General features: G+C 38.1%; 1 protein-coding gene across 34 annotated transcripts in view; it reads left to right on the top strand.

Annotated features, from left to right (window-relative positions):
- The window catches only part of DST (dystonin), a 286,720-nt gene that overhangs the window by 191,483 nt on the left and 68,204 nt on the right, over positions 1–27,033 (top strand). For all 34 annotated transcript variants that reach the window (XM_072926480.1, XM_072926476.1, XM_072926483.1 and 31 more), the window contains 13 exons: positions 1,988–2,164; positions 4,781–4,904; positions 6,761–6,969; positions 7,239–7,556; positions 7,734–7,900; positions 8,482–8,638; positions 8,894–9,020; positions 11,437–11,499; positions 12,294–12,529; positions 14,137–14,266; positions 15,635–15,834; positions 17,303–17,798; positions 18,746–20,220. In XM_072926480.1, the coding sequence (XP_072782581.1) occupies positions 1,988–2,164; positions 4,781–4,904; positions 6,761–6,969; positions 7,239–7,556; positions 7,734–7,900; positions 8,482–8,638; positions 8,894–9,020; positions 11,437–11,499; positions 12,294–12,529; positions 14,137–14,266; positions 15,635–15,834; positions 17,303–17,798; positions 18,746–20,220 (3,879 nt within the window). The remainder of the gene's footprint in view (positions 1–1,987; positions 2,165–4,780; positions 4,905–6,760; positions 6,970–7,238; positions 7,557–7,733; positions 7,901–8,481; positions 8,639–8,893; positions 9,021–11,436; positions 11,500–12,293; positions 12,530–14,136; positions 14,267–15,634; positions 15,835–17,302; positions 17,799–18,745; positions 20,221–27,033) is intronic.

The raw sequence follows: 27,033 nt of genomic DNA, 5'->3' as shown, positions 1-27,033 counted from the left end.
CCTGAAATAGTTTGTCCTGATGTGACTTTTGTTGTCAGCATTAGGCATGAAAGAACTTAGTGATTTAAGGACAGCAATTATTTTCCAATGCTCTGCCAAGTAAACATTTTATCCTTAACAATGTCAGATTAGTGTCTAACTAGGGGGTAATTAGCAGTGCAAAATCCTCCATGTACCGTAGAGAGGGAAAATAATCTAGCTCTCTGTGCCAGGTTCATGTGTGGAATCTGCCTGATAGAACTAGACAAACATCACCAAGTAGTCTCACATGCCAATTTCCAGCTGTTTTCAAAAAAACAAGTGTTCAATATTGATAATATTCCAGAACTTTAAACTCTTGAGATAATTATTAATTGAGCCATTGAAGAGAGTTGCTGTCAATAGCCTTTGATTGTGCTGTTTCATATTTTTATAAGCTCATAGGTTCAAACTCCTTAGTAGAGATTCAGTGTCTTACTGGTACAGTGTTGGACTGCAACAGTGGCCATCTTTATCTGGAAATTTTTATCTCTTTAAGGTTTTTATGCTCAGAAATGTAAATTCTGTAAAGACGTGTATTTTATTGCATGGTTAAAAAAGTAGTGTAGAACTTATTTTCCCAGTGTGTCAAGACAGCTGTTCATTTACAGAAGCACATTTTCCTTTTCCTGCTTAACCAGTATGAGCAGGGTAGCTAAATTGTCAATCCTGTTGACATGTTAGATTTCTCCAGTTGGTTTATTGAATTACTTTGAGTATAAATGTAAAGATTTCTTAGAAAAATTTTCAGAGAGCTTATTTTTATGCACATAAAAATCCCATGCCAGCAGCTTGATTTGTCAATTTTCCAAATTCTATCCTTTCCATATATACGTTTATCAGGGTTATAAGAGACATGCTTTAAGTATTTGACAATAGATGTGCAGAACAAGGTAGACCTTTTGGTGTCTTTATGGATAGAATTCTAAAAAATGAGAGTGTCTTTATGGATAGAATTCTAAAAAATGAGATTGTCCACAATTAGTGAGATTTTCCAAGAAAATAAAAGATTTATAATTTGTAAATTAATTGGTAGTAACCTTTTTTGACTTATGTAGATATTTATATTGCTTTAATACTTAGATTACTTTTACTTATATATATATGTATTTTCACATGTGTGAGACATGATTTTATAGGCTTGTATGGTGAAGTTCTTGGTTAACTGGTCATATAAAGAAGCATGTTCTATGTCTGCCCACCAGATGGAGACCAAGTACCATTTTTGAATATTAAAATACAGTATCTGGAAGGTTCAGACTATAAATATTTAATGTAACTGTTTATAAATATTATGACTTGATACAATCAGAGTTTGCTTGTGAAACCATCTCCAGAAAGTCTGAAAAAGTTTCACTGACTTTTTTATGCGACAATTTGCTATAAACATTTTGGGGCATGCTAACATATAGAACTAATAGGGGCTTGTTCAGATAGCATTTTTAAGTGAATAAAACAAAGCATATGTAAAATACAAGCCATATTACTTTGGATTCACTATGCAGGTAAGGAAGTTATGAAAACAGTATTCCACTGTCTGTATTTTAATGAACATACATACCTCTCATGATTTTTAAAAAAATGCCTAGCTTCTGGTGGCTCCCTACATTTCTACTTTCTACTTGCTTTCTACATTTTTGGTACCAGAGTTCTGATAAAGAATCTTTATATCACTGAATCAAACATTATTCCTGAAGTTTTTCCTATTTTAGTACAGCAAGTAAGATTCCAGTTTCCCACCTGCATCAATGATTTAATCCTAAATCACCCTTTAGGAGCACAAACTAGTAAGAACTGCATAGCCTGTCCAGCTGTCACGTCTTAGTTCAGAAATCATTTAGACAGTGAAATGATGGCAGGAAAAAATGATGCAGAATAACAGGAATGCATGTATAACTTTGAGATTAGTATGAAATGCAGCACACAGTTAATGCCTACATATTTGTTTGTTTCTTTTTTAATCTTTTAGTGTAGCATCCTTGGAAATAACCTTAAAGACCTGGTGGATAAATACCAGCATTATGAAGATGCCTCATCTGGACTTTTGTCAGGCCTCCAGGCCTCTGAAATAGCTGTGAACAAACAATTGTCAGAGCCAATTGCAGTGGATCCCAAAAATCTCCAAAGACAACTTGAAGAAACCAAGGTGAAAAGCTTTAAAATGCAGCAGCACTTTTGTCCTAAAAGGAACTACTTTCTGTCTGGCAAGCAGGATGATCTAATATAATCCAAGTGGCTGCAGGCCAAATTCTTGCCTTGCATGGGGACATACAGCTTCTATGGTTCTGAAATTTGCCTGTCCAGAACAATATCTGAAAAGCAAAGGATGAAAAAATGGGGTACCAAAATGCCATTAACAGTTGTGAAAGCAAGATGTGTTTTCTGTTTCTTAGCAAATGATAGGGTGAAATCTAGCAAGTTTTTGAATTAAGAAAGGATTTCATGATTGTGGTTTGCTGTCAGTATAAGGCTTGGATAGGGTTCCAGATAGAGCAGTCGGTTTGATTGTGGTCTGTGACTCTTGATTTTTTTTTTTTTTTCTGTTCACATTTGTGTGTTACTTCATTATGAAAGGGTCATACCAGGTGGACAGTGTCATGTGAGTAGTCTGCCTGTTTCACTTTCATCCAGTGCTGTATAGCCTGCAGAGAGTGAATTTAACATAATTTGTCTTGCACAGAAAAACAGTGGTTTTTATGTTTTGCCACTGAGGATGTAACTCATGGCTTTATGTAAATCCTAGTACAGGCAAGACAAGTTAGTGATAGAGCTTGTGAAAGTAAGACTCTGGATACCTCTATAAAGTATAGGTTTGGAGAAGGCTTTAGGAAGCCAAGCATATGGTGAGTAATATAAAGTTTCATACAGTCTTCATCTTTGAACTGACTGTTATATTTTCATAAACACATTCAAACACTTATACTATAATAAAATGCAAGATTATTTGTTTTTTAGTGAGCAAGACTAATGGTCATGCACTTCCTCACTGTTTTGTCTGTGCTTGGTGAAGTATCAGTGCAGGTCAGACACATTTACTATTGAAAAATCATAGTCAAGGGCTTTTGGAAAGTACATTAACCATTTCCCTCACATCAGCCTGTGCAGTAGTTACCTCTATCTGTGGTGCCTTTCAAATTGGCCACTGGAAATGCCCAGCACTTTGATGCATGACAGCAAAAGGAGACAAATCACAGCTGTGTTTAAGACAACAAAATTAAAAGTGTAAATTGTGAACTCCTAACAATGAATGTTTAGGTACATTTGTACTTTGAAGCACTGAAAGAGTAGGAATAAAACCAATTACACTTTGAAGCTTCATTTAAACTTTTTGTTCCTTATGCCAAAATGAATTATATTCTCTATAATGCAAATTTGCATGGATGTAATACAAAAGAAGTGAATACTAGGGTTTTTTTTATGAAATGTCTACATGGATTACTTCCCCCACAAAAGAGTCCTCAATGGCTGTGAGTTGGGAAGAAGGGAGAGGGTACAAAATGTCATAAGATTCAAAGGAAGAGAAAAAACAGGAGGCTGAAGAAAGCAAGCCAATTAATGAAAGCAAAACAGAGTATTTTGAGGAAGTCAGGTGTTGCAAGTTAAAGCTGTCCCTTGTAGCCAACACATGCAGCTGATAATCCAGCTAGACACAGACCTTGGCAGCATGGTGAGGTCTAATCTTTTTATGGGGATTAACTGTTCTTCAGAATATTCTTCACTGCCTCTGGCATCAGCTTGCTTGCCTTCTGTTAGTATACAAGGTTTTCTGGTACATCTTTTTCTTTCTTTCTTTTTTTCTTTTTTTTTTTTTCTTTCTGCACAAGTGCTAGCCTAAGCCTCTTCAGATCTCTTGGAGACTCATTGTGTCATATGTGTCAGCAAGGTGATGTACTGTGCACTGGCACACTCATGCTCAGGGTATCAGTGCTGAATGCACTGACAAGACTTCTTTGTGCTGGCAGAGCACATAGGATTACTTTCTGATTCATATATTCATTGAGTGTCAATGAATATAAAAAAATGAATGAGATGTCCCTTCATTTTGGACTTACATAAGTTTCAAGTGAATCAAAGTAAACACTAGCACAAGGGCCTGAAGTAATTTAAAGATTATTTACCCTTGAGTACTTTTACACACTAGAGAGATAAAACCACTAGAAATAGATTCAGCCTTACTGTTTTTGTTGGCTCTGGAGAAAATCGTGGCTGGGCTAGCCTCTGAATATGTGTTCCTTGGTTAGATGGACACTCCTAGGCAAAATTCAGCCGCACAGCTTCAGGGGTTCCTGACTGTGAAGGCAATCATCTTGTTTCAAGCTATTCCCGTTTGTGCTACAATATCAGCCTGATCCTTTGTCAGTACCACTGCTGGTCAATGTGTAACTGCTGTTGTTGATTGTATGCTTTTCCCTCTGAATTGTTCTTAGATGCTGAGTTGAAAAATGTGTTTATAATAGTCTGTACAGAGACTCTTTAGAAACAATTAATCAAAAGACACATTTGAAGTTACATGCAAGAAATAAGTTGGGTCAGACAAGTATTCTAAAACATAAGATAAAAAAGATGGTGCATGAACTAAAACAAGGGCCAGAAGGTTAACAGCAGCCATAACCACTGGTCAGGATTTTTCATAAAGAGGGGTCACAAACTGAGTTAGTTTATTCCCAGTACTAAGTTTAGGTTCTGTGACATATCTCAAGTCTTGCTTATGTTAATATCAACTGTACTGAAAAGCATAATTGATAATAGTGGAATTTTACAGGTTCTTCAGGGACAAGTGTCTAACCACCAAATTGCTGTAGAAAAACTGAAAAAAGCTGCTGAAGTGTTATTGGACACGAGGGGAGAGTTGACACCAGACAAAGATGAGATTCGGAAAACACTGGGTAAAACGTTTTCTTTTCTTAATGCCTCTTTTTTATCACTTGTGTCTGCATGCAGGCTCTGGAAGACAAAAATTACAGAACTTCCATGTTCTCACGTCACTGTTCTAGTCCATGTTTTAGTTGAGTTATAAGTCATTACAACACAGTAATTTTATTGCTGGTTTCTCCTACATGGATCCATATGCTTTTCACTGTCATTTCATTTTTTCCTTTTTACAGAAATAGGGATTGCTGAGCAGAGGTAGTGATTTGCTGAGGGTTATAAAGTCTCCAGAGAAAAATTATTCCAAGGAGCCTGTTTACAAGCAGTTATTTGAAGTTTGCTTTGCTTAGGAATTACTTCCTTCTAACTTTAAGAAATTGTCTATGAAGGGGTTGACTTTGGCAGGCTGCCAGATGCCGACCCACCTTCTCTCTCACTTCCCTTGCTCAAGTGGACAAGGTAAAAATTAAGATAGAAAAACCCACAGGTTGATATAAAGATGGGGAGATCACTCATTTTTTACTGTAATATGTAAAATGGACTTGACTTGGCAAAAATTAACTTTCATTTATTACCAAATAAACAGGTTTGGGAAATGTGAAACAAAGACAAATTACAGCAACACTATCCTCCACTCCACTCTTTCTTCCAGGCTTACCATCACTCCTTCCTTCCCAACTAGTCCTCCTTCCTCCCTGCCAAACAGTGCAGTGTGGAAATGGATGCTTGTGGTCAGTCTGTAATTTCTCTGCTGCTGCTTCCTCCTCGCACATTTCCCCTGCTCCAGTGAGGGACCTTTCCGCAGGCTGAAATCTTTTGGGCTAGTATGGTTGCATTGTGGATGTAAGCTGCATTTCCTTCAGGAAACATCCACTTCCTCTAGCATGGGTCCTCTATGTGCTGCAGAGTGATTATCTGCTCCTCTGTCCTCCACAGGCTTCGGGGGAATCTCTGCTTGAGCACCTGGAGCATCCCTCTTTCTTCTCTGACCTTCATGTCTGCAGGGCTGTTTTCATGCTTTCTTTTCCCTCATTTCTTAGTCCCATGTAGTGTTTTCCCTGTTCTTAAATGCATTTTTCCAACCACCAGTTTGGCTGAGGAGTTCAGCTGTGCCCTGTGATGGGTCAGCTGGAGTGGCTGGAACCATCTGTGTCTTCCATGGGGCAGCCCTCCTCTCACATGTGCTAAAAAAACTTGTCACTAACAAACCCTTACCACCACCAAAACCTTACCACTTACACCTAATACTCTTTCTTATCAATTATGAGAAGTAGCACAGCATGACATTCACCACTGTCTGAAGTTTGAAGATGCTCTCTGTGTACCACCCAGCTATCTCTTCATAGAATCACATAAGTAATTTGCAGAACAACAAACTAAAACAGCGGTGGCTTGACCCTTTGGAGTTGGTGATAAAACTCTTTGGGAGGTACATGGAGCTTGTAAGTTTCAGAGAGTTATTTTGGAAGTGTTGGATGTGTAATGAAGGACCATCTGGAAGAACCTCTCAGATCTCACAGTCTCTTATGTCTAACATAAGAGACATAATTGTAGAAGACCTGTCTTAATACTCTGCTATTTTATTTCTTGGGAACAGTCAATAGCTGTCTTAAGCTAGAGCTACATGGAAGCCAGTTTTTAACACTGGGAACTACAGCTGTATGCTCCCTCAATTCCTTTGTCTGATGTGTTTCTTGGCTCTGTTTGAAGTTATTGGTCTTTGCTTCCATGTTTTTACTGACTAAAGATGACTTTTTTTTTTTTCTTCATTCTAACGTAGCAATTTTTGATTCAAGTGGTAAGTGCTGGTGAAGTAAGCTAAAAGCTTAGTTTGGCTAGAAGAAGGAATTGAAATATATCTTCTCTTTAACAGATGATATTGTGGAAAGATATGACAATTTATCCAAATCTGTGAATGAAAGGAATGAGAAGCTTCAAGTAACTCTGACACGATCCCTAAGTGTGCAGGATGGTTTGGATGAAATGCTTGATTGGATGGAAGGAGTTGAAAAGAGCCTTAAAGAACAAGATCAAGTGCCTTTGAATTCTGCTGCTATTCAGGACATTATTAGTAAAAGCATTGTAAGTAGCAGTCTTTGGAAAAAGAAACAGTTGTTTGATAGTTCAGATTTAAAGAAAGAATTAAAATCTTAGGTTGGCACTTCTTATGGATTAAAAATACTTACTAAAGAGGACTGTTATATGAAGTGAAACTGCTCATAAGGATTTTGTAGCTGAAATAGGTTACACTGATGGTTTAGCTGTAATGATTTGTTGCTTTATATGGTAGATGAATTTCACTTGTTAAAATTTAGTTGCAAGTAATACAAAGTAGTTCTTGTATGTTTCAGATGCTAGAACAAGACATTTCAGGTCGCCAAAGCAGTATAAACACTATGAATGGAAAAGTGAAGAAGTTCATGGAAACAGCAGATCCATCCACTGCATCCACACTGCAAGCAAAAATGAGTGAGCTTGCAGGGCGGTTTTCTGAAGCAAGTAACAAGCATAGAGAGAAGCTTATGAAAATGGAGGAATTAAAGACTAAAGTGGAGTTATTTGAAGGTCTTTCAACAAAACTTCAATCATTTTTAGATGAGAAAAACCAGGCTCTAAGTGAGACGGAGGCACCAAGAAAGGATGTTAGTGAAGTGTCTCAATACATGCAGGTACTCTAGCACTCAATTTGTATGTGTTGTGGGTTCTTAGTCCAACTCATCTAAGTCACTGAATAAGAAACAAGGTGTGCTTTTTTTTCCAGCATTGGTTGGTTAGCTAAAATTCGAGTTTAATTTTGAACAAGTGATGGTAAAGTCTAATATGAAGAATGTAATCCCATTTTGCAGGAAGCTAGTGTAGAATTGGCACAACACAAGAAGGATCTGGAAGTTTTGAAGCAGCTCCTTGAAGAACTTTCATTCCATGCTCTTCCTGGAGATAAAGCACTGGTATCAGAAAAAGTAAATGCTTTGTCAAAGAAATTCAAAGAGGTAGAGAACACAATAAAAGAAAAGTAAGTTGGATAATCAAAGTGTTTCCATTTTGGCTAATAACAGAGTGTAAATGTTGTGATTACTGCTGCCCTTTTTTATGCAATCTGAAGATATTGCAGTTGACCAGAGTAAATAAGGCATTTTTTTTTTTTTCTTGGAAAGAAAAGATTCTATTTGAAAATGTGTCTGTAGTTAGTCTGGCCCAAGAGCTCTAAAAATGTGTCTGTAGTTAGTCTGGCCCAAGAGCTCTAAAAAAAGCCATAAAGATATATAATTTTTCAAATTTTGTGACAGTCACAGGATTCTTGGCAATTTTAAGAAAACCCTACTTCTCCCCTACTGTGATAGAACATAAATTGCTGCTTGTGTATATTGCTTTAGAGTAATATTTGGCATCAGGCTGCAAAGGGAAACTGGAGAAATTGCAAGAGATTCATAGAAGTTACCTTTGCAGTATGACTAGGTTTTGCACATTCTGCTTATGTCCATAAAATTAGCTTTTTGGCACTTTGAATTTAGGAATAGTAATATCAGATTAATAATATTTGTTGGTTTAATTATTAGAAAGAATACTGTCATTCCTTTGTCTTTAATTGTCTAGAGAAGAGGATGTATCATCTTGTCAGAAACAAATGGATGCTTTTGAGCTCCTTGTCGAATCATTAAAGAAATGGATAAAAGAGACGACAGAACGAATTCCAGCAGCACAGCCCTCTCTGAATACAGAGGAGTTAAAGAAACCTTTGGAAGATACATTGGTAAGCCTTTGTAGGAGAAGTGAAATCTGGCTGAAGGAAATAAGACATCTATTACTAATATTGAAATATAGATTTAAGATGTAAGCTGTCACGGTAATTGGGACTAGGAGGCTTGCAGTCTGCATTTACATTCCCATTTGCTTTTGTATGTCTGCAACAGATTCCCAAGCAGCAAAGTTGTTCCTTTCTGTACACTAATTCTTTTAAGTTTGAAGTCAGTTTTGTAATGAACAAATTACTATCTTTCTTGACCAGAATTTAAAAGATGAATGGACATTAAAGGCACCTGAACTGCAGAAAATGAATAGCAGAGGAACTTTGCTGTGTAACTTAATCACTGCTGTGACTTCTCCTGCAAAACTTAGAGCAGTTGCCAAATCAGGTATGCTTTTGTTTAATCAGGTAAGCCTAATATTCCAAGAATTTTTAAAACCTTTAAGACAAAAATTAATATTGTTTTACCCTTGGATTAGCTTTCTAAATATTGTGGCTTGTGAGAAAACATTTAGCCATGTCTCTTCTGACTATTGTTTGCTGTGATTCTATTTAAACTGTCTAGCTGCTGTAGTAATTCAGCACACATTCTCATTGTTTTACTCTGCCAAAATAATGTGTGCTGATGTAAAGGTTTAACATGTCCTAGCGTTGTTATGTAATTCCCAGATAGTGAATAAAATGACAGTTTCACAGTGGCCTTCACCTAATCCCAGAAAGCTTCTGAGAATGAGAAATCTGCTTATTCTGATCAGTGTTGGGTGCTTCACATATCCATCAAGTCTGCAAGCAGGAGAAATACAAACCTTGCTTTGCAAACTCTGATGTACCTGCACAGAGATACCTATTTAATGGCCAAAAAGCTATTCTGGGACACCAAGCGAACAGAAAGGTTTGCAGAGTTGTGGAGTTTTTGTTAGAAGGGTAATGAGGAGATGTTTTATATAAAAAATGAGCTTAGATAAATGTACTCATCCTAACATGATATCATAATTGCTATTAGTCTGTTTTTTAGTTGAAACAACAGCACAGAAGGGAAATGATTTTGTATCTCAGCATGATTTTTCTGGACCAAAATGTGTTTTCTGTCTAGACCTTCAGCTAAATTCTACTGGTAATCATAATTTAAAGATAGCAAGTCTATTTCCATGATTTTTTTAACTTTAGTTCTGAATATTAATTTGTTTTACAGAAACCAGTAATTCTGCCAAGTATTATTCCAGACATAGTTCAAGGACATTGGGCGTTTTAATGGCAATAAGCACATTTTCAATCAATTCTTGAACTGAGTAGGTCTGGAAATAAATTCAAGTGTGTTGGCCTTCATTGGTCATCTCTAAGTGACTGGGAGGTTGGGGACTGACAGAGGATACCTACTGGGCAAAAGTAGAACACTTTCTTTCTTGTATCTCTTTATCTTTAATAGCTGCCTCTGTGGTTTTTTTGGGTTTTTGTTTGTTTTTTTTTTGTTTGTTTGGTTTTGGTGGGTTTTTTTAAACTTTAAATAAAAACCTTTCAAAGATTTTTTTCAAACATTTTTGAATATTCTATGATCTATTTAGGCTCATTCCTCTGCCTCTTTTCCACTCAAATGCATCCAGATAGAAAAAACCCCCAGTTAAATACCTATCACATAAGAGCAGCTACAATCCTCCTGACCAGAACATTTGCCCTCCTTGACAAGAGCTGTACTGTGTATCACTTTATTGCAGTTGTAAATACCAGAGTCCAGCTAAAAGAGTGCACAGATGTACAGGACTCTGCCTGGGGCCTGTGACTTCCCTTATCTGGTTTGTTTTCTCTTGCCATCCTCCAGCTGCCACTAATGTGGTCCTCACTGTCCAGCTGGTACTGGGGGGTGGATGCACAGCCTTTTCCAAGGCAACCATTAATCTTTCTCAGTTAATTGCTCTTCTGAGAATACATATGTGCAGGAGAGCGGGAGGCGATTCTCCCTTAAGTTCTCTCCAGTGTGATCACGTGGCCCTACTCTTTGGTCTGACTCCATTTTACAAAGCCCATTAGCTCTGGTTTCAGAGGCTGTGATATGGTTAATTAGTGTGGCTTTCAAGTGACAGTGAGAACTTCAGGTATAAGAGTGCCACATTGCAATTCTCGTCATGGAGCACATGCTTCAGTCTTGCTTGTGACAAGATAGAGAGGGATTAATCCAGCTGGTCTCGAGAACTTTCTGTGCAGAGTTACAATGTCCAGCACTAAACCATGTCCCCAAGCAGCACATATACGTGTTTTTAAAATACCTCCAGGAATGGTATCTCAACCATTTCCCTGGTGGGTAACGGTGCCCTAAGTAAGCAGTGTCTTTGGTTGTGGTGTGGCCTCTTGGCTGTTTGATGTTCAGTGCTCTCCTCAGTCGCAGCATTTGCCAGCTCGTCCTCTCCCAGGCTATACCTGTCACAGCTGGGTAAAACCATGTTCTCAGTGGGGAACAGGGTCCTTTGGGGGAGAGGAAGGAAGTGCTGTTAGCAGTCTGGATGTGAATAGGCCTCACAGCTCGGGCATAAACCTTTGGCCCTGGTCAGTTGTTTAGCAGAGAATTGTGAGCAGTAGGACTGCTGATCATATGTGCACCCTTGTAAGTGCATGCATGTACGCCCCACTCACTGTGCACAAGCTCTGCCTATGTGATACCACTTTTGGTACTGGCTGGCTGGAGCTTCCTTCCTGAGCTTGTAATGACAGCTATGGATCATGCTCTTCTGAAGAGGGAATGAAGTGCTGGCTGGTGTTATGGTAGAAAAAGGCTCAGATAAGCAAGAGGCTTCATCTCTTTTGATCCACAGGTGGCACAATTTTAAATGGTGAAGGAGGAGCTCCAGGAACTCAGGATTTCTTGAAAAATAAAGGTCAGTAAAAATTTCAGCATGTGACAAAAAATTGTTGCTTGCCAATGACTGTTAAATGTGGAAATATTTTTTAAATGCTGTACATAAATCTGCTTGTAGAAGTCATTATTAGACTGAAAATTCACATCACCATCACATGAGACAATTACATTGACTAGGGCATGATATTATAAGTAATTATAACAATACCTATCTTATTATTTTCTTTGAAGACCAACCAAATCTAGCCTTGTTTTCTGAATCAATAGATACTTTTATAAATGTATATGGGGATGGCTATTTTAATATAAGACATGACTTCTGAGAAATACCTTTCAGTGGGGATTGAAACCTTAACACCCATCAGTATTCACAACATGTGTATACACAAATATATGTATACAAAGACACCCATTTTATATACATTTGTATCACTGTGACCTTTCATAGAAACAAAAGTATCTTTATTTAAGGACTTTATAGTAGCTGAACTGTAGCCCAGTATATTCAACTTTTGGTCATGGAATTGTTACTTAAAATACTAAAATAGCAATGGGTGGAACGATTGAAACATGTTTGTGCACTTGTATGTATTGAAGTAATGATTGCTGTGAAATAAGAAGTTCTTGTAAATAGGAACTAATTCAGTGTTGTCACATTTAGAGTGGATCGGAAATAACATATTTGTGACTTCTTATTTAGGGGACTATTAGCTACTGTAACTCAGAGTACTCTTCAGTACTGTTTCACTATATTCAGTATTGTTTCAAGGGCTTGTAACTTCTAACACAGTCTTTGTGCTCCTCTCTTTACAGAACTGACAACTGTTCAACAAGCTATGTCTAATGTAAATCACGGCTATGAAGATTTGGGAGTTTTATTGAATGAAAAGATTTCAGAACTAGAAAGTATGCTTTCAAAAATGCAAAATATTCAGGAAGAATCGACCTCAATGATGCACTGGTTGCAAAAAATGGACAAAACTGCATCAGACTGGGAAGCTGCTCCAACAGATAGTGAAGCAGTTAAAGCCCAAGTTGAGCAACATAAGGTACTTTGTGCCTTCAAATACTTTTTATTGTAGTTGTTAGGCAGATGCTATGAAATAATTGATATCTCAGTCTAGCTTAATGTTACAGAGATTATTTAAATGATCCTACTAAGCATATTAGTCAGGCTTAGAGCAAATCTGGCAAACTGTGTCAGTGGAGTAAGGGAGCACTGTGTCGGAGAGAACGAGTTTCGCATGTCAGAAAATAGTAATTTTGGTGGGCAGTTTGAAAAGGTGAGGCTATACTGATTATGCAATAAACATTTTTAATCTTAGTTGTTTAAAGGTATAGATTATTTTTGATATCTGAAGGGCTGTATGTATCCAAAAACTGTTTGTGCAGCTGCTGGCTCACTGATGCTCCACAGACCTCCCGGTCTCTCCAGCTGCAGTGGCTTATGTCTCTGCCAAGGCAGTGTTTCTCTTCAGCAGCCCTGTCATGCTTGTTAAGTTATATAGCTGCACAACAACCTCCTTCACCCTTACAACTGATATGAGAAAACCACTGAATCAGCAGTAAGCTCCTGTCCTGTTTCAGCATTGGAGACATATGCTTCTCTAGCAATGAAGGACAATATTTACACATGTAAGGTTCATCTATAAAAGGAAATGTAATGGATAGGGAAAATTCTTTTCTTGCTTGTGATTGTATATAAACAAAAACATAATTAGATTTAACTGAGTTTCTTTTATATTTGGCGGGTCACCCTTAAAAATTAACCTGACCAGCTACCAACTTCCCCAGAGTTGGATAACATTCAGTCATAAAATTCAGATTAAGTGTGAAAGAAAACCATCTCTTTTTGGTAACAGAGAATGTGCAAAGCTATGATGATCATCTAACCCACAGTGTAGTAATAGAAAAGTATTCGCAAATAGTTGGAAAACTGAGTGAGTGCCCAGGCAAGAGTCATCTGATGCACTGGACCTTTTACTAGAAGTTCTAAATCGAGTACAATTTGTTCACTGTTTATTTTTGTGGGTTTTGGAAAATTAATAAGAAACATTCACTTCTGTCTGCAAGAACAGCATTAATTAGGATTTGCTGGAATATCTCAGATTAGAGATCTCAGTTTCTCTTCTGTTAGGTTTATACTTAAAACTCTGATTCTCTTTAAACTGTGGGTTTAGGAGATCTACATGAAATTGTCTGTGGTAGCAGAACTTCTACTGAGGTAAATGAGGCCACACCACACCCCTCTCTGTCAGAGCTAGATGTGTTATTTCTGCTGTGAGCTGTACTTTGCATCTGTCAGTTTGCCTTCTGTACACAAATAGATTCCAAGTATATGTGGATATGATGCATCCTAGTGAATCTTATCTGAATTCTTCTAGTACTGGCACTTTTTCAAATTAAGCAGTGATTATTAATATAGTTTAGATCTGTCAGGTTTGCTCTTTCAAAAAATTGACCAGCATCATATATCATTATAACATGTTTTGAGATTCATAGCAGAAAAGTAGTATATTAAAAGTAGTATATAAAAGCTAGATATTTATATTTTTATTTTCATGTTTTGCATCTCAGTATTATGGACCGCAAACTTTATCATTCTTTTTTAGGCTCTTATTTATTAATTAATTTATTTTATTACCTAAATTTTCAGCTTTTTGAAACTGAATTAAAGCAAAGTGCAAATAAAGTGCAGGAACTGAAGGACAAAGTTACAGAGCTGTTGGAGAAGAACCCTAACTCTCCTGAGGCACCTAAGTGGAGACAAACATTGGATAAAATAGGTATTTCAGTAAAGCTATAACTCGGACTGATTTGAAAATTGTTTTATTATGAGTTTTTTAATTTATTAGCAATAACAAGTATTTTTAATACCTTGTTTCCTCTTACCTCTTAAATTCTGTGGAAATAACTCAATTTGCAAGCAGGTAGATCTGAAGTAATTCCAGTGATATCCATGGGTTTTGAATTTGTATTAGCGCACAGGCTATAGCTTGGCTCTCCCTGTTTGAGAGACTTTATCTTCTTCAAACATTGTGCAGCTAAAACTTGACTGGCCAGTTATAAACAACATATATATTTTGTTCTTTTTGCAAAATATAACAGATTAAGTTGATTCTAATTTCATGTAGAAAATAGTTTAAGCTGTTGGTAGTGCTTGTCTGCATGTATTTTGCCCATGAACTAGTGGCTTTTGGCATTTTGTGGGTTTGGTGGTTTTTGCTGTTTTCTAACACTGTATAAATGCTGCTAAAATTTTTTTTAAGAAGCCAATGAAAAAAAAAATTACCATGTTTGGGGAAAAGATTTTGAGCTATTACAGTACCTAATTGTCATGAGCTTTTAAAATTTGTTTTCATGTTAGTCATATTTTAATAATTACAAGTCAATAGCATGGTATATCAATCTTGTTTCATAGTGATAGGCATTTCCATTGCTACACCAAAAGTAATTTTGAAGCTGAGAATTTTTCCAGTCTGTCCTGCTTGTAAGTGAAACTGAAAAGTTTAAGTGGCAGGTAAGGTCTCCAACAGACTCCGAATAGTGTTGAAAGGGGATTAATACAGAATGAGCAGAGGACTGTGAAGCAGCAAACGGAACTGTAAAAAACAGTGCTTATGAAATAACTATATGCAGAAGTATTTTCATTACCCATCATTAGGTACCTGGTTTAGATGTTTTAGATGAATGATACAGACATTTGAAAAACTTAGGCTGTTCAGAGTTGAAGCCTAATTTCAGGCTTCTGATAACCCTTGAAAACTTATGGGGCTTTATTACTGAATAAACAGGGATATTTGTCTATCTAAATCAGGCACCTGAGTTATAACTGAGTAGAACCCTTTGCCTTCAATATCATTTGAGACCAAAGCCTACATTTGGGGGTATTTAATTTAGTAATATTCTAGTAATATTTTATTACGTGTTGAATATTCATTGCTCTAAAAATTCCACACATGGCTGTCTGTCATCCAAGTGCACATGGATCTGACTTAAAAGATGTTATTTGCAGAGTCACTGCAATAAGGCATCTGGAGTTAATCAGCACAAAGCCTTATGAGAGAGCTCTGTTTATGTTTCATATATAGTCTACTGTCTCACAATCCATCTGCTAGAACATGCATGCGATATGTCAACATTATCATTGTTAGATTCCAAATGGAAAGAACTCAATCAAGTTACATCTGAGAGACAACAAAAACTGGAGGAGTCTTCAAATTACCTGATCCAGTTCCAGACAGCAGAAGCTCAGCTAAAGCACTGGCTTGTAGAAAAGGAGCTAATGGTCAGTGTGCTGGGACCATTATCAATTGATCCTAATATGCTGAATACACAAAAGCAACAGGTTCAGGTGAGTAGTGCCAACACGCATCATTGATTTAAGTGTCTTCTGCCTTTTTGTTATTAGCAAAGTAGTTTTTGCATCTAGAGCAGAGCACGGTTACTATAAGCCATTAGATTTGTTTATATTTCAGTATCAGCTTACATCATACTTCGCCGCAGTAATTACAAGAAAAAATTATCATAAGAGTAAAAAAGAGATCTGAACAGGTAAAGAAAAATGTTGAGGAGATATTGACCATTTATCCTCTGGTATGTCCTTATGTTTAGACCACACTGTGATTTCTCTGTAGTGAAATAAAAATGTTCCTTTGAATTTTATTAATTTGACATTTTACTGTTTTTCCTCTTGTACAGTCTGTGGTTGGAACTAGCTTTTTGATATTTTATTTCCTTGACTGTGCCAGTAGCTAACAATAATATGAAGGCAAGTGAAATGCAGTACTGTGGATAGATATGAGGCCAAGAGTGTCAAAGACAGAAGAAAAAATATAAAGAAAAAGTGGAGTAATTTACTGATAGCAACACAGCAAATTGCAGATGAAAGAAACTGAATATGAAATCAAATGAGGTTGCAGAAGGTAGAAAATTTAATTTCAAGCATTTCTATTGATGGCAGTTATTCTAAACTGATAGGAAATTATTTGTTTTTGAAAAAAAATTTAATAAAGCTTTAATAATAAAGCTTTAAAAATAAAGCTTTAAAGTTTTGAATAAAGATCGAATATCCGTATTGTTTAAAATGAAGTGTTTAAAGCATGAACTATATTCTAATATTATGTGAAATACTATGACTCAATACTGATTTGTAAGTGCTTCAGAAGTCTAGACAGATGGCATAAGACGTATCACTCCACAGTCCTTAAAAGTTCAACATAATTGACTTAGAAAGAGTTTGGAATGTTCTGTAAAGTAAAACCATTACATTTGTCCCTTCTTTTGCAAGCACTGTGACTTACTGTCAAAAAAACCCAAACTGAGAACCAGTGATATAAACTTAAAAGGTCTTACACTACACATTCAGTCATTTTGTGAATTAGCCAATAGTCTCTGTTCTATAATAAAACATTGCAATATTATGTCAGAATACACTTTGAAGTTTTTTCTTAAGGCAAATATCAAAAAATGTCTAGGAAAGAAGATGCTTTTTGAAAGAAAACAGCCCTTATTTTGCTGGGTGTGGTTACTTAATTACTGTAGCATTAACAGAATTCATTATTTACTTGTATCTCCTAGTTTAATTTTATTAGATGATGTGTAAATTCACCTATTTTTTTTTCTGTTTCTTTGATGTAAATACTTGGAAACAACATAGTTTATGTAGAAGGCACATTTATTTTACTGGCTTTTAAACATGGATACACTCAATAATAGAACTTAGCTACAACAAATTCTACTTTTGTTTGAATGATTTTTTTGTCAGAAGCACTTTTTTTCTCATGAATTAAATTCTTCTTATAATTCTCTTTTTTTCCTAGATTCTGCTGAAAGAGTTTGACACCAGAAAGCCACAATATGAGCAGTTAACTATGGCTGGGCAGGGGATTCTGGAGAGACCTGGTGAACATCCACCCTCACATGAAATTGTAAAAGAGCAACTGGCAGCTGTGGCACAAAAGTGGGACAGTCTAACCAGCCAGCTGAAGAAGAGATGTGACCGAATTGACCAAGCCATTGTGAAAAGCACAGAGTATCAAAGTTTACTCAGGAGTCTCTCTGATAAACTAAGTGCCTTGGATAGTAAACTCAGCAGCAGCCTGGCTGTGAGTACACAACCTGATGCAGTGAAACAACAGCTGGAAATTGCTAAAGAAATGAAGGAGCAAATAGAACTGGAAATGAAGAATATAAGTGCAGCACAAGCTCTTTGTGAAGAGCTGTCAGCACTGGTTGGGGAAGAGTATTTGAAAGCAGAACTTACAAGACAGTTAGACGGCATCTTAAAATCATTTAAGGATATCGAGCAAAAATCAGGTTGGTATTTATTTAAAGAAAAACAGTAAATAAGACATAAAGTAAGGCAAAAGTTTGTGATAGAGGTGAACTGAGCCTGGTGCCAGCTCTCTATTCAGTCCAACCCCCAAGCAGTTTTACATTAGAATTTAGAAGAATCCCCATGCCTTGAAAAGGTAAGAACAATGCTTGGGTTCTCTAGTGAATAGTTTGGGAGATAACTTGGAGTAAAATAGCAAGGCTGCTTTTGTCATGTCTTCCTTCAGGTGCATCTTCATTGAATTAGAATACCAAAAGACGATGCTGTTCATTGGGCTAACCAGCTTCATAGGGGCAGAGTATAAACCCAAATAATAATTTCTAGGCAAACATCAGTTAATGGCCTAGTGAAACACAGTGGTAATTGTATAAAACTGCCTGTGACAGAAGTGGGCTGGTAGTCTACAGCCTTTCCTTGCTTTGTGAACAACAGACCTGAGCAAGTAATACATTGCAAGTGATATAATACTTTGTGCTCCCTAGCAGCCTCAGTTTTGGGTTTTTAATTTCCTCTGTTCATGAGGAACCTCAAAGAATCTCCCTAGGAAGGTGTATTGCTTGTAAGCCATGAGTTAGACACTCCTGGGTTATACCACTTAATATTCCCTGTGCTTACACTTCCTAGTACCATGAATCACAAATGTGTGCTTTTTACCACCAAAATCTGCTCAAATGGGATCCATGTAGACACAACCTGGATAAGCTGACGTCATTTGATTCTCTTGCCTTCACTGCTCTTCTGTATTACAGGAATGAGTCTGCCCTTTGCAAGAAACTTGGCTGTCTGCCAGTCAAACTCCACATACTAAAGGACTGGCTTTCTTAAACTTAATGATCATGCATAATACAATCAATATTAGTTATTATTTTTTTCACTGTATACTAGCAGGTTTTGCTAATGAACCTCTGTGCTGCCTTCTCCTTTGCAGATAACCATGTCCAGCAGCTTCAGTCAGCGTACGCCACTTCTCATCAGTTCCAGCAGATGTCTAAGGACTTTGAGGCCTGGCTAAGCAAAAAGAAAGAAGAGCTGAACCAGGCTCGTCCTGTGTCAGCCAAACTTGATGCCTTGCAATCACTAATTGAAGAACAGAAAGATTTTAAGAAGACAATGACCGATCAGATTAGTTCCTATGAAGGAATTGTTGCAGAAGGAGAAAGTATCTTACAGAAGACTCAAGGAGATGACAGAGCAGAGTTACAATCCCAAATTGCCACACTCAAGAGTAAGTGGGATGAAATGAATAAACAGGTGAAAGAAAGGGAAGATAAATTAGCAGATTGTCTGGAGAAAGCCCTCAAATATAAGCAGCATGTAGAAAATCTGCAGCCATGGATAGAGAAGTGCCAAAGGAACCTGTATGAATTGAAAGTTGGCATAAACCCTGTTGAAATAGAGGATTCTATTGTTCAGGTGCGGGCATGGCAGAAGGACCTAGATAAACACCATGGGATGGTGGAACTATTAAATAATTCTGCTGAAAGTTTGCTCAATGCAAGTCAAACAGATAAAGAAATTATTCAAGAAGAAACTAAGGTGCTGAATCAGAATGTGAAAGTGGTTACAGAACAGTTACAGAAGAAGAGAGAATGCTTGGAAAATATGGCACAAAGAGTGAAAGAGTTTCAGGACTCATCCAGGGAAACTGAAAGACAGCTTAAAAGTGCCAAAGAGCATCTGGAAGCTCATGACTCGCTTGGACCTCAGTCATTCAGTAACAAACATCTGACAATGATGCAGGCCCAGCAGAAAGCCTTGCAAGCTTTAAAGCCTCATGTTGATTTAGCAAAAAAGCTTGCCCAAGACCTGGTGGTAGAAGCTTCTGATTCAGCAGGTGTTTCTGACCTCTTACTTCAAGCTGAATCTTTGGAGCAGGAATACGCTGCAGTGAAGCAGCAAGTTGAGGATAGGTGCTCATTCCTGGAGACCAAACTCCAGGGAATTGGCCATTTCCAAAACAGCATCCGAGAGATGTTCTCTCAGTTTGCAGAGTTTGATGATGAACTTGATAGCATGGCTCCGGTGGGGAGAGATCTCAAGGTACTGCAATCACAGAAAGAGGACATAAAATGTTTCATGAAAAAACTGGAGGATTTTATAATGAATAATGAAAATGCTAATAAAAATTGTAAAATTATGCTGGCCACAGAAGCTGAAGCTTCTCCTGATCTTGTTGGTATAAAGAGAGACTTGGAAGCTCTAAATAAACAGTGCAATAAGCTACTAGACAGAGCAAAAGCCAGGGAAGATCAAGTGGATGGTACTATTTGCCGTGTTGAGGAGTTTTACACTAAGCTAAAAGAATTTTCCACTCTGCTTGGGAGAGCTGAAGAACATGAAGAGTCACAAGGTCCTGTTGGAATGGAAACAGAGGCTATTAATCAGCAGCTGAATACATTCAAGGTAAGAAGATTGCTTTCTTACTATTACAAAGTATTTTACCACAACACCATTTTATTAAACAGCATAGTGAAAGGGTCTGGTTAAGTGCAGACCTTAGAGGAATCTTGTTTCACAGCAGTCTGTTCTGCCTGTATGCATTTTTTCTGTTTTAAATGGGGATCTTATGCTCCAGAGAAGATTTAGTTTGCTACAGCTTGGCAGACACTGGGAATTTTAAATCTCAGCTCTCAGTTCCTGCAGCCCAAATCCCTCTTCACCTCTCTTCACTATCTTGTTATCTTCTGCAATCCATTTACCTTTCTCTTTTTGAGAAACTGCATATTGTCTCTATTTGATGTCCATTTATTACACATCTTTCATCTTCAGTGGTGTTAATTTTAGACTCCAGTGTTCACATAACAGCCCACATTCACTTTGCTCATCTGAAAAGTTTAGGTTTTTTTCGCCGGGGTTTAGCATATTTAGGTTTAAGATGTTACCTTTTACCATTTTCTGTTCTGATACACTGGCCAGTTTTACCTCACTGAATTCCATCCTTACCTAGAAACATCCTAATAAAAAGAAAACAGGCAAAATAATCCCTGTATGATACTGGGATTTTTCTGTAGCATCCTTATCGAAAATGCACTCCATGGCTTCTGTGTTTAGCTTTTTTAATATGCCAGCTAGAAATCCATGTCCAGCTCAAAAAAATGCATTGCAGTGATAGTGAGTGTTAATTGAGCTTTGCTGCTAAAGTAACTACAGATATTTTCTGTGGTTAGACTAGAATAAATGAATTTCCAGTGCTCACCAGAATGATTTATATATGTAAGCAGTATTTGAAAACATAAATCTCCTAGTGGCTATATAGTAGCACTGAATATTCTACAAAGCTTTGATTTCGTTCCAATATAATATTGATTCAAATGTTTGTATGATTTGTACATTAGTTGACACTTGATGATAAAGCCAAACCTTCATTGCAGGATTTGGTAAGCCATGCTGTTAAAAATTTGATGACCTTGGAAAAGAGTCATTACTTGGCTGGCCAACAGAGGGTGCATTTTGCTTGTTTAAGCCATATTGGAAAGGAAAAATTAAACCAGAAAACTTTCATCTTGGAATTTCAAATGGAAGTTACTGTGAGTTTTGGTGAACTTTGAGAATGCATAAATAGAGACAAAAATCTTGAACAAATAGTTACATTATGAGGAGATTCCATCAGACTGGGAGGATTAAAATTGTATGCCAGTCTATCCTAACAAGTCTTTCTCAATTTAAAAGAGAAACAAATGGCTTTTCTTTGTATATGGTTAGTAAAACACTTTGGGTATTGGAAAATAGCAACAGCTTCTGCTGTGAATGTTCTTGCTTACATTTGCTGTACAGGACTTCGGTTGTAAGTGGTTTAGGTTTAGGATCTGTGATTTCATGACATTTGTTACATTTTCAAACATTAGGTATAGCTTCAGGTCTATGTTAATAGGTATTTAATACAATGAATTGTATATGTACAAATATGTATTTTATTATTAAAAAAATGTTTCTGGAGTGTTACAACCTAATGAGCAGATGGTAGGAAAATCCAATTCCCTGTGTGTTGTCCCAGTGTTAGAGTTCATCAGGGCATTGGGCAAAACACAGCAGTTGAGCAGTTCGGGAGTGAGAGATCTGTGCAGACCAGTGGGGTGACAGCATCCTTGGTAATACAAGAGCTTATGTGGTAAGAAGACAAAAAAACCTTGGAGAGACATAAAGGAGAACAGTGATAGCAGCATGTTTATATCCAGAAGTCTACTCTGGGATTGTATTTATATGAGATATTTATAAGCTTAGAAATGTGTTTTGCTTGAAGCAACTATTTTAGGCCATGCTTTTGCTTATGATTAAAAACACAATGCCATTAAACAGGAGGTGAAGAATGATGAAAAAGTGAAGGGGTTGTTTAAATAAGTGAAAAGCAAATGCAGAAATAAAACAGCAGAGTGAGGAGCCTTTGAAGAAAGGAAATAAGGAGACCAGAATGGGAAATTTCACTAAGTGAGGGTGTAGTTAGTGAAGAGATACTGATAGCAGGAGGATAGGGATCAACTCTCCTAATGCTTGGTGTCAGTGCAACTGGGGCATATCAAAATGACAGTAATCTATCTATTTATACTCTTGCTCTTCCAGAGAACAGTTCTACCTGAGGCAGCAAACTGTAGGGAGACTGGATCCCACAGATCCTGCTCCACTTGTGGTGTGTTTGTGTTTGCTCACACGTTTGTGCACGTACGCAAACACATGCAACCTGAAAATGTGGCTGTGGCCACAAAACCACTGTCTGGCTCCTTATGTCTTTAGCTTCTGTGGTCAGCTACAGTCAACTTCAATTCCTCAAGAGTAAAGCAAAAGAGTTGTTCTTTGGTATAGCTCTATTAACATGGAATCTTCACTCTCTTCAGGGAAGGATCTTGTATAATGAGCCAGAGGTGGTTTTTGTGGTTTAACAAATTTTTATGTACAAAGAGTTAGAGCTGCATGCATCTTCTTGGCATGACATTAAAACACATAATGTTTTTTTTTAAAAATAAACTGGCTTTGAGCTGTATTACACACATATCTATTTAAAATGCATATGCATACTTGTTTTATTTATATTTCTTCTTCGTAATGTACTTACTCCAGTCAGTATAGAGTGTTAAATTGAAAGTAGTTGTCAGTGTTAAATTGTAAGTAGTTGCCATTAGTGTTAAAGTATATTTATTTACAGTGCAGTTATAAAATTTACTTTCTGTGAATGACATTTTTTAGAGCAGTTAATTTCAGAGTAGAACAATGACTCTTACTTCACTTCAAGTAGAGTATAATCAAATGAAGACTTTATCTCAATATAAAACACACACAAAAAAGTACTAATTAACTTGGCTTTGTAAGACACTTTTTACCCCAAAGTTTGTATGCAATGTGTACATTAGTCCTGAAAGGAAATCTTAGTAAATTAGGTTTGTTAAGGTACAATGAGTCTGCCACCATTCTTCAAAAGCAAAACAAAAAACAGTTGTGCACATGGACAGAGCCAAACACTCTGGGCTTGAGTAACTGCACAATGCTAGAATGTTTGCAGTTGGAGAAGCATTTGCAGCTAGTTTCTCTCTGAAATAGAGAAAGAACCCAAAACTGAATTATTTTATGTCATTCTTCTTAGTAAAACCAACATGTCACTATTACAGCTTTCATGAGTATATGGTTCATTTGATTTTTGCTTTTATTTTTGGATTTAAAGTAGATATAGTCATTAGAGGTTGCCTTCTAATTGGACTTTATGGGAATTTTTAGGTAGCCTGAGTATTCCTGCCAATAAGCTTGAACTAAGATTTTAATTGGCTTATGTTATAGAACCACAGAATTGTTTAGGTTGGAAAAGACCTCTGAGACCATTGAGTCCAATGTTAACTCAGCACTGCCAAGTCCACTGATAACTGTGTCCCTAAATGCCACATCTACATGTCTTGTTAGTTATATAGAAGGTGTCAGTCCTCTGATTTTTGCTTTGAAGGCAAATAATGTTGAAGGCATAATCAGAAGTTTCTCTTTAAGTTCCTCTTTGAGCTAAGTGTTGCATATCCCATGTGCTGTTTACAAACCCAAGAATAAGGTACTAAAAGCTTCCATGGGATTTACTACAGTTCAGGTCTGTATTGAAAAGCAAAGGTAATATAAGCAAGTATGAACATTTTTAAGAGTTGGGTTTTGAAAGTGACTTACCTGTCATACAAAAGTCTTCAGCAGAAACAGTGAAAAAATGGTAATTTTTAACTGTTTAAATGGTAAATTTTTTAACTGTTAAAATAATTTTGCTGTTAAACAAATATAGACCAATTTCATCTATACACTTCCCCTATAAAATCATGCGGCACTTTCTGAATTTAGCAGGGATCTGTCTGGATTTGGTTGTTTTGGGTGAAAATAACTATGGATGATAGGACCTTTCATCAAAAGTATTTAAAATTCTTTTTGCATCTTTACTATTATAGTATATTCTCTGCTAGAGAATCTAGAGAGGTGATTATCTGTTTGGCATAATCCAAATGTTATATGGCTGCTCACCAGAGAGGAGGAAAAGAGAATTTGTTTTGCATGACCTTAGTGTTTTGATATGTAGGTGACTGTTTATTAAGTAAATCAATAAACATGAAGTGTGGTATGTTTGTATTGCTTGCATACAGTGTATCCTGCTTGTTGCTTAATACCAAACGCTCGAGCTGATTGTAGTGAATGCAGTGTGTTAAGTTTCAGCACTAAGTGCCTGATGCTGTCCTTAAACTGAGATCGGAATTGTCCCTGAAACTGATGTCTGCTGTCACGCCAGCAGCTCAGGTCATTTGGGGTTTGGCTTCTACTGGAGTGGAGCTGCTTGGTCGTGGCAACTCCTCCTGTGCTGTTGGCAAGTTTCCTGTGAGTCTCCCAACCCTTCCCCTCCATGATTATGAGCTAGAAGTATAGGTGCAAAGTGTTGAACTGTATTTAAAAGACGTCAATTTCCAAAACCAGGATCTTTGTCCTGATAGGCTGGTTTAAGGCTCCAATAAATCCTTCTTGGAGGGAAAAAAAAAAAAAATCCTTCAGATTAGGGCTTTTTTTCCCCAATATTTTAATGTTTCTTTCAGTAGGAGCGGAATTCTTCAGGAGCGGCTGCCCTGTCAACCAACACAATCCTAAGCTCTTACCTCGGGGCCAGTGAACAGACTGAAAATAGTCAAAACTGGACTGAACTTTGCATGTCAGGTGGAGCAATCCGTGACTATTCCAACACCTAATCTAAACACTAGGCGAGTTTGGGGGATGTCTTTCTTCTTCTTTTTTAAGTAATGCAGAGGTAAAGTTTCGGTGTAACTTTGGAAAAGGAAGCCTCCATTGAAATGACTGCTTTATGAGCCGGGGCGATGGCGCGGTTACAGCGCCGCTTCCCCCCTTGGCAGAGTTTCTCCGGGAAGGCGGGCAGGCGGCCGGGGCGGCGCGGGCCGCTCCCCGGCGCTGGAGCGGGCTGCGCTGCGGCGGGAGTGATGTCACCGCCGGGGCCTCCCCGCCTGCCCTCGCCAGCCCCCCGCGGCACCGAGCGAGCGGCGAGGCGCGGCGGCTGAGGCGATAAGGAGGCGGCGGGGAGGGCCGAGGGAGGGGAGCCCCCGGAGCGGCGCTGCGGGCGCGGGCGGGCCGGTGGCAGATGTTTGCTGGAGAGCGAGCCGGGCGCTCTCGGCGGCTGCAGCGGGGCGAGCCGGGGCGCGGGGCGGGACGCGCCGGCGCTGCGCGGCGGGGGTTTCCCTTGCCCGGCTCCTCGGCAGCTGCGCCTCGGAAGCGAGCAGGAGGCGAGAGCAGCCCGCTAGCTGCGGCTCGTAGTCGGGACCTGCCGAATGTAAACCTGCCGTGCCTTCGGGGAACGCGCCGCGCCTGCTCGGCTCCGCAGCTGCCTTAAAGAGCTCTCCAGGATGGCAACGGGAGAATCGCTCTGAAACGTTCGTCTTCCGACGGTCTGCTCAAAGGACGCGTTCGCTTGGCTGCCAGAAAGGGATGTTTTCCTGTGGAACTTGTGGAGGCACCGCGAACAAACCTTTTACAAGAGGAGGATAAGCTGCCTTTTAGATCAAGGTTATTTATAGCTACTGCCAAAAAAGTAAAGGGCTGTTTTATTATTCTTACTGTTCTGGATTTAACTTATTTCCCCCCACCCCCCCAGGATTTTCTCCGTGCCTTGGTCAGGACCATACAAGCCACTGTGGATTCTGTCTTTTTAAGCTGCCACACCATGTTTTATCTATAAAGGAGATGGGACCCTGCAAGCCAGCTAAATGGATTACAGTTAAGCAGTCATGTACAGAAGATAATGTACTGCCTTCTGTAACACTTGTTCATTTGAAGGCTTATTTGGGAGATTTCAGATACAGATTCTGACCTGGAAAAATAAATGAAGCCTTCCACTGAATATTTGACATATTTGGCTACTGTTGGTTTCTGCTATACTTTGTTTTTCTGTGACATTGGGACATTTCTGTTACTTTCTTACTGAAGCACTTTATATTTTGGGAGGTGGAAAACCTCATATCCAGGTAAAGTCAAATTTAAACGGATGCACTGATTGTGAATGACCTCAGTTACTTCATATCTTATGATGTATATTTTCGTATCTATGCATCTTATGCTAAGGGCAAGTTTACTATTTCTTCAGATTCCTAGTGTTTTTTAAATGTTTGCCCTGAATCTCTGAAAACTGAGGTATACTTGTGTGAATACTTTCAACATGGGGAAGCCACTTAGCAGGCCAGACTGTCTACGTCAGAATCCTCCATGTGTTGGCAAAGGGGAAGAAGATGAAGATCTAAATATTGAAGACTGCTACGTTCCCCAGAGGTCTATTTATGACACTGTGAGGCTGAATGAACAGATCGATTCAGGCTCCAAGGGCAGCCTCTCTTCGCGGCATTTCACAGACCGGACCTTACCCTACAGTCACAGAACACTGGACATCAGTACTTTGTGCTCCAATGGTGCCCTTTCTTCTTCCAGTGTTTTTGAGCTCCGAAGCCGTGAAGCTAACAAGTTAGATGAAAAAATGATCTTTGATGCTCTTAAGCTGAACAGCGATATAATTCGGACAGCTGGATTACCCAAGGTGAAGTCTCACACTGAAAAGAAGGAGCACAGGCGATCGTGGAGAATGCTTGTTCCACCCAGCTTTCCAGATTACACTAATAGAAGTGAAAGCTCCTTTAATGAAACTGCTGATCTGTCGGAGGCAGCTAGACTAGGCAAATGCAAATGGGGTACAAATTCTCTTACCTCGGAAGAGGATGATTC

This window comes from Taeniopygia guttata, chromosome 3 (genome assembly GCF_048771995.1).
Source record: "Taeniopygia guttata chromosome 3, bTaeGut7.mat, whole genome shotgun sequence".
NCBI lineage: Eukaryota > Metazoa > Chordata > Aves > Passeriformes > Estrildidae > Taeniopygia > Taeniopygia guttata.
The sequence above is the reverse complement of the archived record's forward strand: the minus strand, read 5'-3'. Positions and strand labels throughout refer to the sequence as shown.